General features: G+C 41.1%; 1 protein-coding gene across 2 annotated transcripts in view; it reads right to left on the reverse strand.

Annotated features, from left to right (window-relative positions):
• CDH2 (cadherin 2) overlaps positions 1-14,841 on the reverse strand; it is a 133,497-nt gene that overhangs the window by 5,238 nt on the left and 113,418 nt on the right. For both annotated transcript variants that reach the window (XM_035125225.3, XM_088675428.1), the window contains exons 8-15: positions 14,563-14,700; positions 13,909-14,094; positions 10,680-10,936; positions 9,163-9,305; positions 7,720-7,953; positions 6,710-6,943; positions 5,458-5,597; positions 1,267-1,431 (exon numbers count right to left, since the gene is read on the reverse strand). In XM_035125225.3, the coding sequence (XP_034981116.1) occupies positions 1,267-1,431; positions 5,458-5,597; positions 6,710-6,943; positions 7,720-7,953; positions 9,163-9,305; positions 10,680-10,936; positions 13,909-14,094; positions 14,563-14,700 (1,497 nt within the window). The remainder of the gene's footprint in view (positions 1-1,266; positions 1,432-5,457; positions 5,598-6,709; positions 6,944-7,719; positions 7,954-9,162; positions 9,306-10,679; positions 10,937-13,908; positions 14,095-14,562; positions 14,701-14,841) is intronic.

Below are 14,841 nucleotides of genomic sequence, written 5' to 3' on the forward strand. Positions count from 1 at the left end.
GAAAGGTTTCTCTCCATTCTGTCATGAGCTGAAGCCTGGGTGAACAGGAGTAACCGAGTGGGCTTGAGTTGGACCCAGGAAATCTTGGCAGGTGCCAAGGTCCTCCAACTGGCAGAGCAAGTTTGCTGAAGTACTTGGTTGGTACCATGGAGGTCAGGTGTGTAGCATACAGCTGATGGGAACTAAATTCTGGTAACAGCAGCTTCATATTGTCTAATCACTCGAGTCATTTTGTTTAGTCAAAGGCAAACCTTGGCAATGGGCTACTTCTGTAGCCCGGTTTCCAAGAATAAGTGACATAAACGCAACACAAGACTACCTAACTGTGATCCTATACTTAAAACTTCTTCATATTTATGTTGCTTTCCTACAGTATTCACTTTCATTTGCATTAAAGTTCTTATTCAATGTTACGTTGCTCATTCATGTATTCAATAACAGAAATGCAGGGCACTGTCTATGACAACCCAACATTTTTATGTTTTAATTTATATTCAGATTACTTCTTCTGTTCAATATTATTATAGTTTCCAAAGCACTATGCACAAAGGACAGATCAAAGCCTAGTTCCCTAAATCGCATTCAAGGAGGCATTTTCACACACCATAAAATTTGGTCAATGGCAAAAGTAACATAAAAAAGCACAAGAAACACTGGTAATCCTACATAGCATTGCCTGTATAGAGATATATCCTGGCTATGTATTAATGCACAAAGGCACTTAAAGCTCCACAGCAAGGCAAGTGTTTAAAGCATTTATGTAACATTAATTTTGCTATCCTCACATTAATCTTATTTGATGGAACTCTTTTGGTCTTTGTAGAAGTACTGAATTTCCTGTTTTTGGAATTCAAAGGGTGATGTGTGAGGAAAATAAAATTGAACTTCCTGTGTTATGAATTGGAATTAATACATGAATGTAGGCTAAGCTATCACTTTGCTAGTCTATTTATTATGTGGAACCCAGTGAATAATCCCTCTTGGATATATTGTGGTTAAGACTGATAACATATTATGAATGTAATTAATAACAGCACACAAAAGTTAATTGATGCATTTCCCTTTTTCAGTTTGAATGATTTAATTAAATTTCCACGTGCTTAAAAAGAACCATATTTATGTCTACCAAACCAGATAATTTTCATTGTATAAGCAACTTAAAAAAAAATATTCTTCAAATGTAAAAGCTATTATTCATTGTCTGCACAGATGGTGTCTAATAGGTGCTAAAATGAATTTTTGTTTCTTCTCCTCTCCTTATTTTACCTCGTTAATGAAGTCTCCAATGTCCCCAGGATGAGGAGCTGCTGATCTGACCGGATATTGAGGTTCTGCATGGATAGGTCTTTCATCAAGTCGTCTTATTCCGACAGGTTTGATGGCATCTGGTTCTATAGTGTCTGGTTGCTGGAGCTGACTTAAGTCATAGTCCTGTGAAAGTAATAGGCAATCATAGTGTTTTGAGAATTTAGCAAGGGAAATTCCATTCCTACAAAAGTACACACATATTGAGAATTATAAAACCAATTCAGAATGTTTCTTGAATTTATCTTGATCACACACACATCCATTTAGAGCGAAACAGAATGCTTATTGCCTCCATAGTGTCCCTGTCTCCATTTACAATGTCATTCCAGTTGGCTGCTCTCTGCTACACCTCATCCATTTTCTACTCTGAAACAGATTCAGAAGTAGCATTCATCTGTGACTAAACAATTTGCCTAGTAAAATGCCTATTTAATATATGCAGAAAGTTGCCAATATTGACTCCCCTGTAACACAAATAAAATGCTAGACATATTCATTCTGAAACACAAACAAGGACAGAACTGTGCAGATTTGGATAACACATTTGGAGAATGGCAAAGTCCTGTGTCTGTAGATGCTTTTGGACGACATGTTACATCAGCTCCAACCTACACTGGTAATGGTTAGGGATGATGTGAGTTTGTGGGGTTTGTTTGTTTTTTAAAGGGAAAACATTCAGCCATGTGATATATCATATGCAATGCAAGCTCATAAAGTCCACGAATAGCTTTTTACCATGTCATCTGCTGTTTGTGTGGGCTACCTTTTAGATGTAAGATGGAGAGGAACTGTCAAGATAGCTTTTCATCAACACCAAACTGGATGACATCCTGTGCAACCACAAATAATCTTCAGGCGAAAGTGCCCATCTGATATTCAGCCACCATTTTAATTAAAAATAAATGGTTCTAGAAATGCTAGGTCCTCTGGAGAGATTATTAAATATCTGGAACTTCATTTTAGGAGATGTTCTAGATTTCATTATTTTACCTTTAGTATGTGTCAGCATAGGGTAAGGATTAGGAAAAACCAGACCTGTAAATCCACATCCTCATCCTATGTTTATCTTTTCCACCACCAGTGGACCCAAAGAAGCAAATAATATATTTAACAACTGCCACATCCTTCTCAGTTCTCAGGAGAGAAAAGGCACAGCCCCCAGGCATAAGGTAGAACTCGGTAGAACATTAGGACTCCTGTGTTTTGTTTTGTTTTGCACAGCAGGCTGGCCCATACCACCCCACCTCCCAGAAAGGATCAATGTGTCAAATGAGACAGTGCAGAGCAAAAAGGATGCGAAATGTTCTGCAATGTATTAACTAAGAATTTACAGATGGCTGTTGAAGTCAAATCTGTTCTCCTAGTTTAATCAATATACTGTATACTATTCCTTGCTTGTTGTGATAAAAGTAACCGGAGTTATAAATGTAGCAAGTTAAAACATTTTGGTGAAAGCTCTGGCAGAGGTTGAGATCCTTTTGAACTGAAACTGTGGTAGCTGATTTTCCAAGAAGGGAGTCATTCTGAGTGACCAGCTTTCATAAAGGCCTAGACTGGGGTAGGCAACCTGATGCCCTCCAGATGTTATGAACTACAACTCCCATCAGCCTCAGCCAAGCATGGCCAATGGTCAGTAATGATGGCAGTCCAGAATGATGGAGGGCACCAGGTTACATACCTCTGGTGTAAACAGTGCCAGTGGTTGTTTTAGAGCAGGCATAGGCAAACTCCAGCCCTCCCATCATCCCTAGCTAACAGGACCAGTGGTCAGGGATGATGGGAATTGTAGTCCCAAACATCTGGAGTACCGGAGTTTTCCTATGCCTGTTTTAGAGCCACACAAAGGAAGGGAGTATTGGGACTCCCAAGTTTGTGTTGGGACTCCAAGGGATTATGCCTGAACAACTCTCATGTGGCTCTCAAGAAGATAGCATGCATACTCCATGGCTCAAAATAATGAATCCATCTATGTGTACTTTGCAGAATGTATTGAATGGAGGTGGTTTCTGCAGTGCTAACTCTGGTTACCCTGAGATCAGCTGTCCCTGTGGAAAACTGCTTAATGCTTCTGACAAGTGAGCACAGTTGTAGACACTTTTTTGCCTCTCTAAATAAGGTGACAACCTATGCATGGAGAGCCCTGCTTGCACACTGTGAAGAAGCATGCCAGTAATGTTTTGTGCCCCAATATAAACCACAGAGGTTGCATGCAGGGCCTGGGCCAGAGTTCTTAGAGGCTGAGAGCAATTGTAGAGAATTGCTAGCAGAAAATGAAGGAAAGGGACCCAAGTCATCCCCTGTCTTGAATTTTGATCTGTGCTGTTTTTGTACTGCCTGAATTCTCTCCCCTTTAGCTTTTAGGTGCCTTGCTGGTCCTTTTGATATAACTCAAAACCCAAATGGTCAGTCTCTCTCTTTCTGCCCAAGGCTGGTAACATGACTGACACTCTGTGGCCTTCCATGTATTGACCCTGGCTTCCCAGCAGCATCAAGGCCTTTTCTCCAAGAGGGAAGCCTGTGTCTTCCACAATGGCCTCTGTGGGCCCTTTGTGTGAAAACCCTGGCAGATCAGTTATCTTACAGCACTATGCTTCTTGCCAAGGCAGATGACATAGACATTGCCTTTGGTGGATGAAACTTTCTTTCCAGACTACTGGCACTTCCTGAAAGTAAATGCTGCACCACATATATAGTGAATGTTCGTGTGTGTGGTTGTTTTTTTAAATGTTGTAGTGTCTTTAGCAAAGCTTCTTGTCAGGCCTGACACTTTTGGGGAGATGCACCAGCTGAAATTCATACTGATAAAATCATTAAAATTCATCTACTTATAGGTACAGGGTCACAGAGTGAAAAGTTAAACAAAGATAATTAAAAATATTTCTATTTAGTATACTGTTATACATTCCACACAGAATATTTTTTTTTACTCTTAAGGATTCTGTTGCAATGCTCAGAAAACAAAAAGAAATCACATTTCTCAAACTGCGTATAGCCAATTATTTTACTCTTTAAAATATCTGTTGTGGTCTAAATGTTTTGAGAACTGAAGCATGAACCTTAATGAATAGCTTTCAGTAATTAAAATACTCACTCTTCGTCTCTGCTTATATGTTACTGCACAAACTCCATTAAGCCCCCCCCCCTTTATATTTTACACTAATACTTCTCCAAAAGAACTATTCAGATTTAATCTTAAGGGCAAATATGATCTGTAGATATTAAAGCATCCAATGGTCTCTGATAGGGTATAGATTCCAACACTATGTTCTTCACTCTGAAATGAATTATTCCATTATCTAAAGCTGCTACACTTAGCCTATAATGCAAAACTGAACACTTTTCAACCCAGAACCTGACCCATAACATTGATGGGATCATGGACCAAATACCATGAGTTTATAAGTCCTTTGGTCTCTATTATTTGCTAGAGATGTATCATTATTTGCGAGAGATGCTCAGGGGAAGAGAATGATAGAAGGAAAAGCTGGCTTCCTCCCACTGCTATGACTCATTTTCAGATTCGTCATTCAGCACACACATTATACTAAGTGCTGGTAGAAGCCTCAATTTAAAGGCAAAAAGCATCGTTTCTGCTAGTGACCATCTTCCCATGTGGTTTTCATGGCTCTGTACCATCTCTGAAAACAAGCACCTTTGCCTGTGATTATGCTAGTGAAGGATAGGAGGTGAAGTGAGCTTATTATCCCCATTTAGTACTCCCAAGTGTTCTGCAGCCAACTTTAATTGTTATTTAATGATTATGTCTGCCTCCAGAAGGATCAAATGGAAGTTGGGGAAAGCTCATGGAAGCAATCAATAACCCTGCCTTCTCCTTACAAAGGAAAGAATTAGCCTCTTTTGATGCTCTGGGCTGCTGCTTCCAAACACATAGAAATGTGTAAAATGTGATGTTCTGTCTTGCATCTGGAATGAATCTGAAATAAGTTGAGAGCCCCAGTTTTGGATAGTGGGAAAGTATTGGGAAGAAATGTCAATATTTAGGTCCAGAACAAATCTTGTTGCTGGTCTCAGTATATGCACACAAACACTTTTCTGGATTATTTCTAAGACTTTCTATATCCTCCACCCCATCCCAGTTTCCTGCTGTTTTCTCATTGTGCTATTAGTAACTATGAGCCCATTTGTCACCTGGTCTTCTTCTCCACCACCTTCTTCGTCATATTTCAGGATATTGTCTCTTACATCATCTTCAGGGTCAATGAGCAGCTGTTTGGCCTGACGTTCCTTATCACGACGTTTCATCCAAACAACAAATAGCAGAACCATAACTATAGGAGGTGGAGAAGAACAATAGAAGATGATATTAGCTGGTTTTCAGATTACTACTGTTTTAAAAACAAGTGGGGACCCTGTGGTCCTTCACAATTTCATTCATCCCTGATCGCTGGCCATGAGGCTGATAGGAGCTGGAGTACAGTAATATCTGGAGGGCCAAAGGTTCTCAATCTGTTTTAGAAGATGCATGAAATTTGCACATTCAATACTAATGGCTGATTTGCATTTTAAAGATATCAAGTAGGGGAAGGAGAAGAAAACTACTGGATGCACATGTCTTTGTAAAGTCTAAATGGTCAAATGCAAATCTGACATATACTATATGTTGGTGACTCGTAAAAGTCAGTTGATAAGTCACCACACTCAACTAGTGTGATTTATCAGCAGAGTATGAGGAACCCCAGGAAAGTCTTCAGAGATTTCCTACTCCCAGCAGAATAGTTTCTTCCTGAGTCTCTGGTTAAGGGAACAACTTCTCTCCCCCACACATCAAAGCAGCACACGGTTTATTGTGTCCAGCCACAAGACAAAGCTAAACACTACTATCTATGATATACACTCCTTCTGGTCTTTGAAGTAAAGATACATATATACAGAGAGATGTACTAACACTATCACCATGGTCTATATAGACTCCAGTTAATTCTGAATCTGATCCCTTGTGAAGATAACTTTCAAAAAGAGGCCATGAACTGAAACTCTACCATGAAAAGATCAACTGCTCACCATTTCCAAATGCAAAGAAATCACCTTACAGTTGTGATGAAAGCAGTTCAGAAGCTACAATGAGTGTGGAAAAGCAAACTAGTGTATCACTATAGACAGTAAGGCATTGGCTTCGTGTTACAATTTTTACTCCATACCTTTAGCATGCAAATGCTGTCAAGATGGATCAGGGTGGTGGTTGTTGTTTTTAAACCACCCTAAAACAATACAGTCATACCTTGGAAGCTGAATGCCTTGGCACTCGTACGTTTTGGCTCCTAAACACCGCAAACCCGGAAGCGAGTGTTCTGGTTTGTAAACATTCTTTGGAAGCCAAATGTCTTGGACATGTACTTTACAAGGCACTACATATCACTGGCCACGTGGCCCCAAGACTTACCAAGTAGTATGATGATGCAGAGGAGAATTGCAATGATGGCGCCTGTGCCAAGCCCTGCACCTACAATCCTGTCGGCATCAGTGCAGTCTCCATTTAAATCACACTGGCAAACTTTCACCTTCAAAATAGACGTGCTGGACTTGGGAGGATTTCCAGAATCTGTTATTATTATTGGAACGTCATAGATGCCAGCCTCAATGTACTTGATCCTCAAAGCCAGTTGGGCTCGGTCACCTGGACAAGAAAACAAACTATGTAAATATGCTTTATGTGGGCATGAAATGGCTGGAGAAATGTCTGTTCTAGGACCTCTTTCAGAACTGCATCTGAAGTTACTTTTAAGTACACTTCTACCTAAACATAGGTAGTGGCACTCAGTTTTCCACTAAGACTCAGGGGTGAGCAAAGTTTTTCAACAGGGGGCCAGTCCACTGTCCCTCAGACCTTGTGGGGGGGCCGGACTATATTTTGAAAAAAAAATATGAACAAATTCCTATGCCCCACAAATAACCCAGAGATGCATTTTAAATAAAAGCACACATTCTACTCATGTAAAAACATGCTGATTCCTGGACCATCCGCGGGCCGGATTTAGAAGGCGATTGGGCCGCATCCGGTCCCCGGGCCTTAGTTTGGGGATCTCTGCACTAAGTTATAGACATGTAAGAAAACCAGAGTATGTGGGTTCTAACCTTTTAAGTCAGTCTCCCTGATGCCACAAACAGAATTAGGGAGCAATCATAAGTATGGGGAGCCAGTGTTAAGCCGGCATAATGAACACCAGTTCCAAACTCTGTTCACAATCTGGGCAACTGCTGGCTAAGCCAGCCTAAGCCAGGTAGAAGGAAAACAAACCTTTAAAAGAGAGTTTGACTTACACCACCCTTTTTGTTTGAATTAAATTACATTGAGTTCCCAGGTCACGTGCCCAAGCAGATGGGGAACTAGCTACTGAACATAAACCCCAAAAGATGCAAATATTCATTTTTCAAAAAATCAATGCACATTACCACTAATACGAATAATGGTCCAGTTATTCCTAACACTGGAAGGATGATGTGGCAGTTCAAAGGCAAAGGGCCCGGCATTTGGATCAATATCATCGTCTATGGCTGTGATGTTTGTTGCATTGGGTTGCAGCGTTTGACAAGTTGTGGCTTCTTGAGGATCCACTCGGGGAGCATTATCATTGATGTCGAGGAGATAGATTTGAAGTGTGCCAGTCCCACTCATTGGAGGGATTCCTTATAGAACAAGGAAAAGTAACATTAGCCTGCTTTCTATTAAAAAGGGGTTACATTATTCATTGCACATATACAAACACATGAATTATGAGTGCGTATGATAATATTAATTATATAGATTTGTTGCAAAGCGTAACTTTGCTCTGCAAAATTAGGGTTGTGTTGAAACTAGGAAAGGGGATGGGAACTCTTTACAAAAGATTTTCACCTCACTGCAAAAAAATACTTTGTGGAATCATATAATCGTCAAGTTGGAAGTAACCCTGAAGATCATCTAGTTCAACCCCCTGCAATGCAGGAATATTCAGCTGCCCTACACAGGGACTGAACCTTCTACCTTGGTGTTATCAACACCACACTCTAGCCAACTGAGCTATCCAGGCTTCCAACATCGACAATTTTTCCAGAGTGGGAGCAAACAAGTGTGCTAATTCAGAATGAAGGCAAGTGAGCACAAAAATAAAATGGAAGCTTGGTATCTCTGATAATGAAAAAAAGCAGCTGGCTGGCACTGAAAAAACAATGAAAGCAACATCTGCCTATGAACAGGAAATAGCAAGCAAGCAGTTCAGACTGCTGCTGGATGGGCCACACTATTAGGTTGCAATGGTGAAGTCCTATGCAGCACGGGAAGGTAAGGAGACATCTAAAGTGTGGGGAGAATGATTGAAGAAGAGGCTTTAGGTGGTAAATCAAAATAAAGAACAAGTATCAACAAAGGTGGACAACCATTTTGCCCTCAAGGGTCATATGTGGAGGTGAACAGGTGGTTGGGGGATGTGTTGATGGCACTGGCTATAGGTGTGGCGTGTTACACAAAAGTCCTCCACCATGTTCTTATGCTGCCTCACTCATCTTTATGCACTTTTCCAAACAGAGATCGGCACCACCGGTGCAAGGGCCTTGGAAACATACTTAGAGCTGAAGCTGCTGCAAATGTTAGCCAATAGAGTTCTGCACACTGAGGATATGCAGTTAAGGGTGAGGAAGGTGGCCAAGGGATATGCAGAGGGACAGGGAGGCCCGGGAGGCCGCAGGTTGCTCGCAACTGATCTCTATAACATCTGTACAGAAGGAGTCTTTTGTGTGCTACACTCTATTACGATGCTATACTTTAGTGCATATTTATATCAATATTTAAACGTGCCCCTCTCTGGGGGAAAAATGGTACTAGAACAAGCAAACAAACCTTTGACATTAGGTACATACCATTATCTGAGGCAAGGAAAGTAGCATTATACATGTTGTTTTTCACATGTGGTGACTCTCTGTCCAGAACACCAATTGTTGTTATCTGACCATTAATGGAATCAATCTTTAGCCAATTAGCAGGATCTGAGAGTTTTGAGTACCTGCAGAAATTTAACAAAAACACACACATCACATTGATTTCCAATGTGTTTTATAAAATGAAGAGGAAAAAAAGGGCTGGTCTCAAGACGATATGGTTGTTAAGGATTTATACAAGATTTTGCTGATGAAGAGTCTGCTATTTTTTGCATTCTTAGGTATATACACTGGGTGAATGCTGTATAATATTTAAAAGACTTGCCTTGAAAGCATTATATAACTATTTTACATAAATGTTACATCACTGGCTAGCTCTGATTAATTATTAAACTACATAATTTGGTTGTTTTGCAAATGCAAAGCCACTGCATTGTGATATAAATACCAGCTGCTTGGGACTGGGTTAAGGGTTAGTGGGGCTCCAATCCACAAAGTTTTTTAAAGCCCTCATTTACAGATAACCTTTCTGCTCCACTGAAACACATTCAACCCTAGACTGAACCCAACTGAAAGGCAGCGTGGTGTTTCAAGCAGCGCTAATGCTTCAAGCAGGTTCCTGGCAAGGAAAGGTGAAACTAGAATATGGAAGGAGGGAAAGGTGACAAACAAACAAAATTAGAGAAAGATGGGCTAATGGAAGAGAAGTACCTAGCTCTTAATGTGCTTCTTTGTAATCATGGCAAGTTTCTCAAATGGTATGCAAGTTTCCCCTATTCAGGGGAACATGTGCAAACATACATCCAATCTTATCCCATGGTTCACATATCAGTCTGACCTGATAAACCACTGTGTGGCTGCTACAGTATGTTCGATTGGGTGCAAGAATTCCAGCACCTATATACAGGGTAACAGAGCAGATGCTGGCCGTGTTGCCTACCCTCTAAGTCTTGCAACAGAACAGGCATGTCACGCTAGGGCTACTTCACCGGTAGGGAAACCAGAAGGCAGCATTTCCTCTGACCCTGTTGCACAATTTCTTATGAAGCATGCTAAGCGTTCAACTGCACAGTCTAAGCAGCTGTTGGAAATGGCTGGAGATAATGAGGACATTCATGTATCTGTCCTAGAATTCCAACTCAGCTGGCTGTTAGGTATTTAAGCAGAAGGCAGCCTAATTAGCATGACGGCTAACCTGTTTAAAGTTAATCCATTTTGAGGCTTGCTATGCTATCAAGGCCCAAGATGACACAGGGGGGCATGGAAAGAAAAGACTTCAGCACCGAGCCTTGCTATTTCCAGCCCCCCACGTTTTCTGCAATTCTACCCAGGGTTTGTGCAGGTGGGCACACTGGACTAAATGCAATGGGGGCAAATGTTGCCTTTTAACTGCCTGGTTCTGGCTGTGCTACAAGGTTCATGCATAAAGATTTTTACACGTAAGGTTCTCATGTACAGAGATTTATAAAGGTATAAGGCCGTTGCAGGCCCTACTGTACCTTAGAGTAGTCTGCTGCATGTAACGATCAGGGTCCTGAGCAGTGAAGGACGTTAAGACCTTGCCAGCAAGTAGCCCTTCCTCCTGACGCACGAGCTTTGTGACTGGGACAAAAATTGGGCTCTCATTCACATCAATAACTGTAATGGATACAGTCGCCGTTGATTGAGGAGGATGCTGAATTCCTTTTGCCAAAGGCACTTGGTTTTCTGCAGCTACTGTCAGTACAAACATCCTATTGGTCTCGAAATCAATAGGCTGGCAAAAGCAAAAGGAGAACTATGTTAGTGGTTGCAATTGTCATGGGGCTGCAGAATTTTTCAACATTTTAAGCAGTTTATCAGACATGTTGGGGGTGAAAACATTTATTTATGGCCTATAAGGAAACTATTACTTGCAGCTTCTTGAAGGAATTTCTGTCTTTAGGGAATTGTAATTGAAAGCACAGGGGCTATGGGCTATGAGCACTGGTCTCAAACTTGCGCCTGAAAATTAAACAGCCTCTTCCATTGTGTTGTGTCCTCTTTCAGGGTTGCGCTTCCCTGGGGGGAAAATGCTTGCCCTTAGATCTGCACTAATTTTGATGGACCCTGGGTATTAAATATTCTGCTATGTCTAGGGGTGTAACAAATTATCATTAATATTTGCCTTTTTCAGACAATGGGATTTGCAAAATGAAACATTAAAAGCAACCAAAATATACCTAAAACAAATTTAACTGCTTCAGAATCCTGTAAGTTTCTTTTAGATTATAACTACATAATGACACCTTGAGCTAAAGAACGGCTGAATATATTTTCTCCCTACACAGCTTACCGGTATGCTGCTGAAATCAAGGCATGGAAATTTTTCATGGAAACTGGCAAAGGATTGCTTACTACAATACATCTCCATCAGGAATCATTAAACTGGATTAGAGCTAATAAGGGCTTAGCACTTCTCTTGGGAGATTCCAGAACATTTATTTACCTAATTTTACCCCTTTTTTTTGCCTCTATTCTGACAGTTTTAAAATAAAGAATTTAATTTGAAACAAACTGAGCTGCTGCAAGCAGATTATACTCTGGAGGCTTTAATTTGATTCTCTTTGGTTTGATTTCAGTGTCTCTGTTCTGTTTTCCATTTCAGAACATTCTAGTTTGGAACTGTGAGTACATCATTTAAGTACGAATACAAAACACATCATCATGTGCTTCTTGGAAATGTGCAGCTATGGAGTCTAGAAACGTGTGGAACAATGGCTGTGGCTCTCTTAGAACATAATTCACATTCCACTAAAAAAGTATTCAATTTTAATGGTTCAAAAATGTATATTCTATTGCATAGCTGCCAAGTCTTCCGTTTTTCGCGGGAAACCCCCGTATTTTAAACAGTTTCCCGCTGGCAGCCTGGATTGGAAAAAATCCTGTAAATCCCCCGGATTTCCCACCTGCCAGGGAGGCTCCATTTTGGGTCCTTGCGCTGCCCGATTTCCGGTGCCCAGACATGGGTAGTGCGGCACCGGAAGTCTCTTCTACACATGTCCGGACATGCATAGAAGTGACTTCCGGTGCCGCTCCGCCCATGCCTGGGCACCGGAAATCGGGCAGAGTGGCACCGGAAGTTGCTTCTACGCATGTCCAGACATGTGTAGAAGAGACTTCCAGTGCCGCGCTGCTGCTGATCCCCGCATTTTTCAGCGGGAGACTTGGCAGCTATGCTATTGAAAATAATAAGAATGCCCATAATCTCCTAGTTATTTGTTATGTTCAATGCTTGAATGCTGGCATGAGCCATAAGAGTCCATGTTGAGACGATAATTTAGGTGCATGGAAATACAGAAGGTCAGAGGACTGTTCCCACTATCATACACAGACATGTATAGATGATATCACCACCACCACCACCACCACACACACAAGCAGTTGTGGCGTTGTGTTTTGCCTGCTGCTTTTTAGCACCTGAGCATGTACAAATGCAAATGTAGCCTTTAAATACTGGGCTGTAGCCTTTTAACCATTGATCTTCAGAGGCTCCTACTACACATGATAGTGGTAGACTGGCTTGTTAAATTGGTGAGTCTAATTTTAAGAGCAAAATCAGCTCTCAGGCAGAGAGGGCTGTTGGTTTTCCTCTCCAATCTCTGTCATCCAGACTCCTCCGTGCCTTCTATAACACTCTGCTAGCGGAAGGAGACACTGGTAGGGCCAAAGAAAAAAAGAAAGAAAGAAAGAAACCCTGGAGAGAAGGACTGCGGTGCATTCCTCTCGCTAAAGCATCAATTTTGCTCTTTAACTGTCATCGGGACAGACTTGGGTTGAAACAAGCGCGCACACACGTTGTTTGATCTTAAGCAGCATACCTTTGCATGCAATTAACTTCAAGCAAGTGCAAAATCTGAGTCACAGAATCATAAATGTTTACAAAGGGCCAGAAACACATCAATCCTATACTTTTGTTCAAAATCAAGGCCCTGATTACATCAGCCTCTTAGAAGTGAAACTTTATAATCCAATTTATAATTGCTTGAGAGCACAGCAAGAGAGGACAGGAGTGCCTGCCGTGCTCTGGTCCATAGAGTCATGAAGAATCGGACATGACTAAACGACTAAACAACAACACACAGCAAGAGCAAAGTAGGAGCAGCTCACATAACCTACGATTGCTTGGCCTATATGTCCCTGATATATCAGTTAGACTTCTTTAATGCAAGAAGTAATACTAAAATACCTTCTTCATTTGGAGATGGTAATATATGCTATTGGAAACAGTTTGGGTATATACATTTTAAAGTTTAATTTAACTCAGCCTGAACATTCCATTTAGCAACAGTGCAGTTGTTAAAATTCAAAAACTACTCTAACTGATATATAGGTCTGCTATGAGATCATTTAATCTACTTTCTGCCCTTTGAGACTGGTAATGAAATCCACCATCTACAAAACTTTCTGAGCTGGGGGTGAAGACTGGTGGAGCTTAAAAAGTTTTGGTCTCCTGCAAATAAAAATGGATAACATGCTCCTTTGAACAGTCTAGTTAGGTTCTTAAAAAAAAATAAGCTAGAATGACACAACGTGTATACCTAGGGAAGCTTCCAGAAGATGAATGCCACCCTCACTAGAGACAGGATATACATATATTTTAATATCTACTCCTAATCTGCCTTTTGGGTTTAACAGCCGGAGCTGTTTCATACTCAGCACTCTGCCATTTATCTGCATCTGCTTAATTTGGTCGATGGCATAACTTACCTTCACAACAGTTACCAACCCATCATTGCTGTTTGGATCAGTGTTGATAGTAAACCGGCCTGTGGGATCGCCACCAGTCATTCGGTACATGGCATTCCAAGCAGGAGTGTGTGGCTGATCCTTATCGGTCACCGTTAGATTAGCCACTGTAACATCCACTCTGTTTTCAGGGACTTCACCATAGAACTGCAATCATAAGGCACACGGAATGACATGCATGTCATTGGGCACAGGGCCATCATGCAATCTTTTCCATATCGCTGCTACTCAGCAACACTGAGGGTCCCCAATTTCCAACTTAATTCACTCTGGTTTGAACGGTTTTCAGTTTGTATGGACTGGGGTCAGCCCTTCTGTACAGGGGAAAAACCTGACAGTCAGCTTCTATCAAGTGGCAATGTGAACATATCATTCTCATATATATATAGAGAGAGAGGGGGGGGAGGTAGGTAGGTTTTGTTTTACACTTAAATGCTGTGCTTTGGGCTGCATTTACTATGCTCTAAGAAGTAGCTATGGCCTCAGTTAAACCACTGAAATCTACTGGGGGACCCAATAAGTCACAAACATATTAAATCCATTTGGCTGAATCAGCAAGAATCTTTCTTAAGTAAAGGCTATTCGTACACTTCATCCCCTTTATCACAGACTTACAATCATGGCAGTGAACTCTGGAGGATTGTCATTGACATCTGTCACCGTGATGACAGCAGTTGCTGTGTTTGAAAGACCATATGTTGGATTTCCTTCCATGTCTGTAGCTTGAATTATTAATGTATACTGTTGTACTTTCTAAAAAACACAAAATGACACCACCAGGAGTTACAGACAGAGCTAACACTCTGAGAGGACAGCAGGTGTTCAATAAATTGTGCTTTGCTATGCAACGAGCTTATTACGCTGCTCATTCTAGTTAACATCACTTGAACTGGG

Source organism: Zootoca vivipara, chromosome 8 (genome assembly GCF_965207765.1).
Source record: "Zootoca vivipara chromosome 8, rZooViv2.hap1.1, whole genome shotgun sequence".
Taxonomy (NCBI): Eukaryota; Metazoa; Chordata; class Lepidosauria; order Squamata; family Lacertidae; genus Zootoca; species Zootoca vivipara.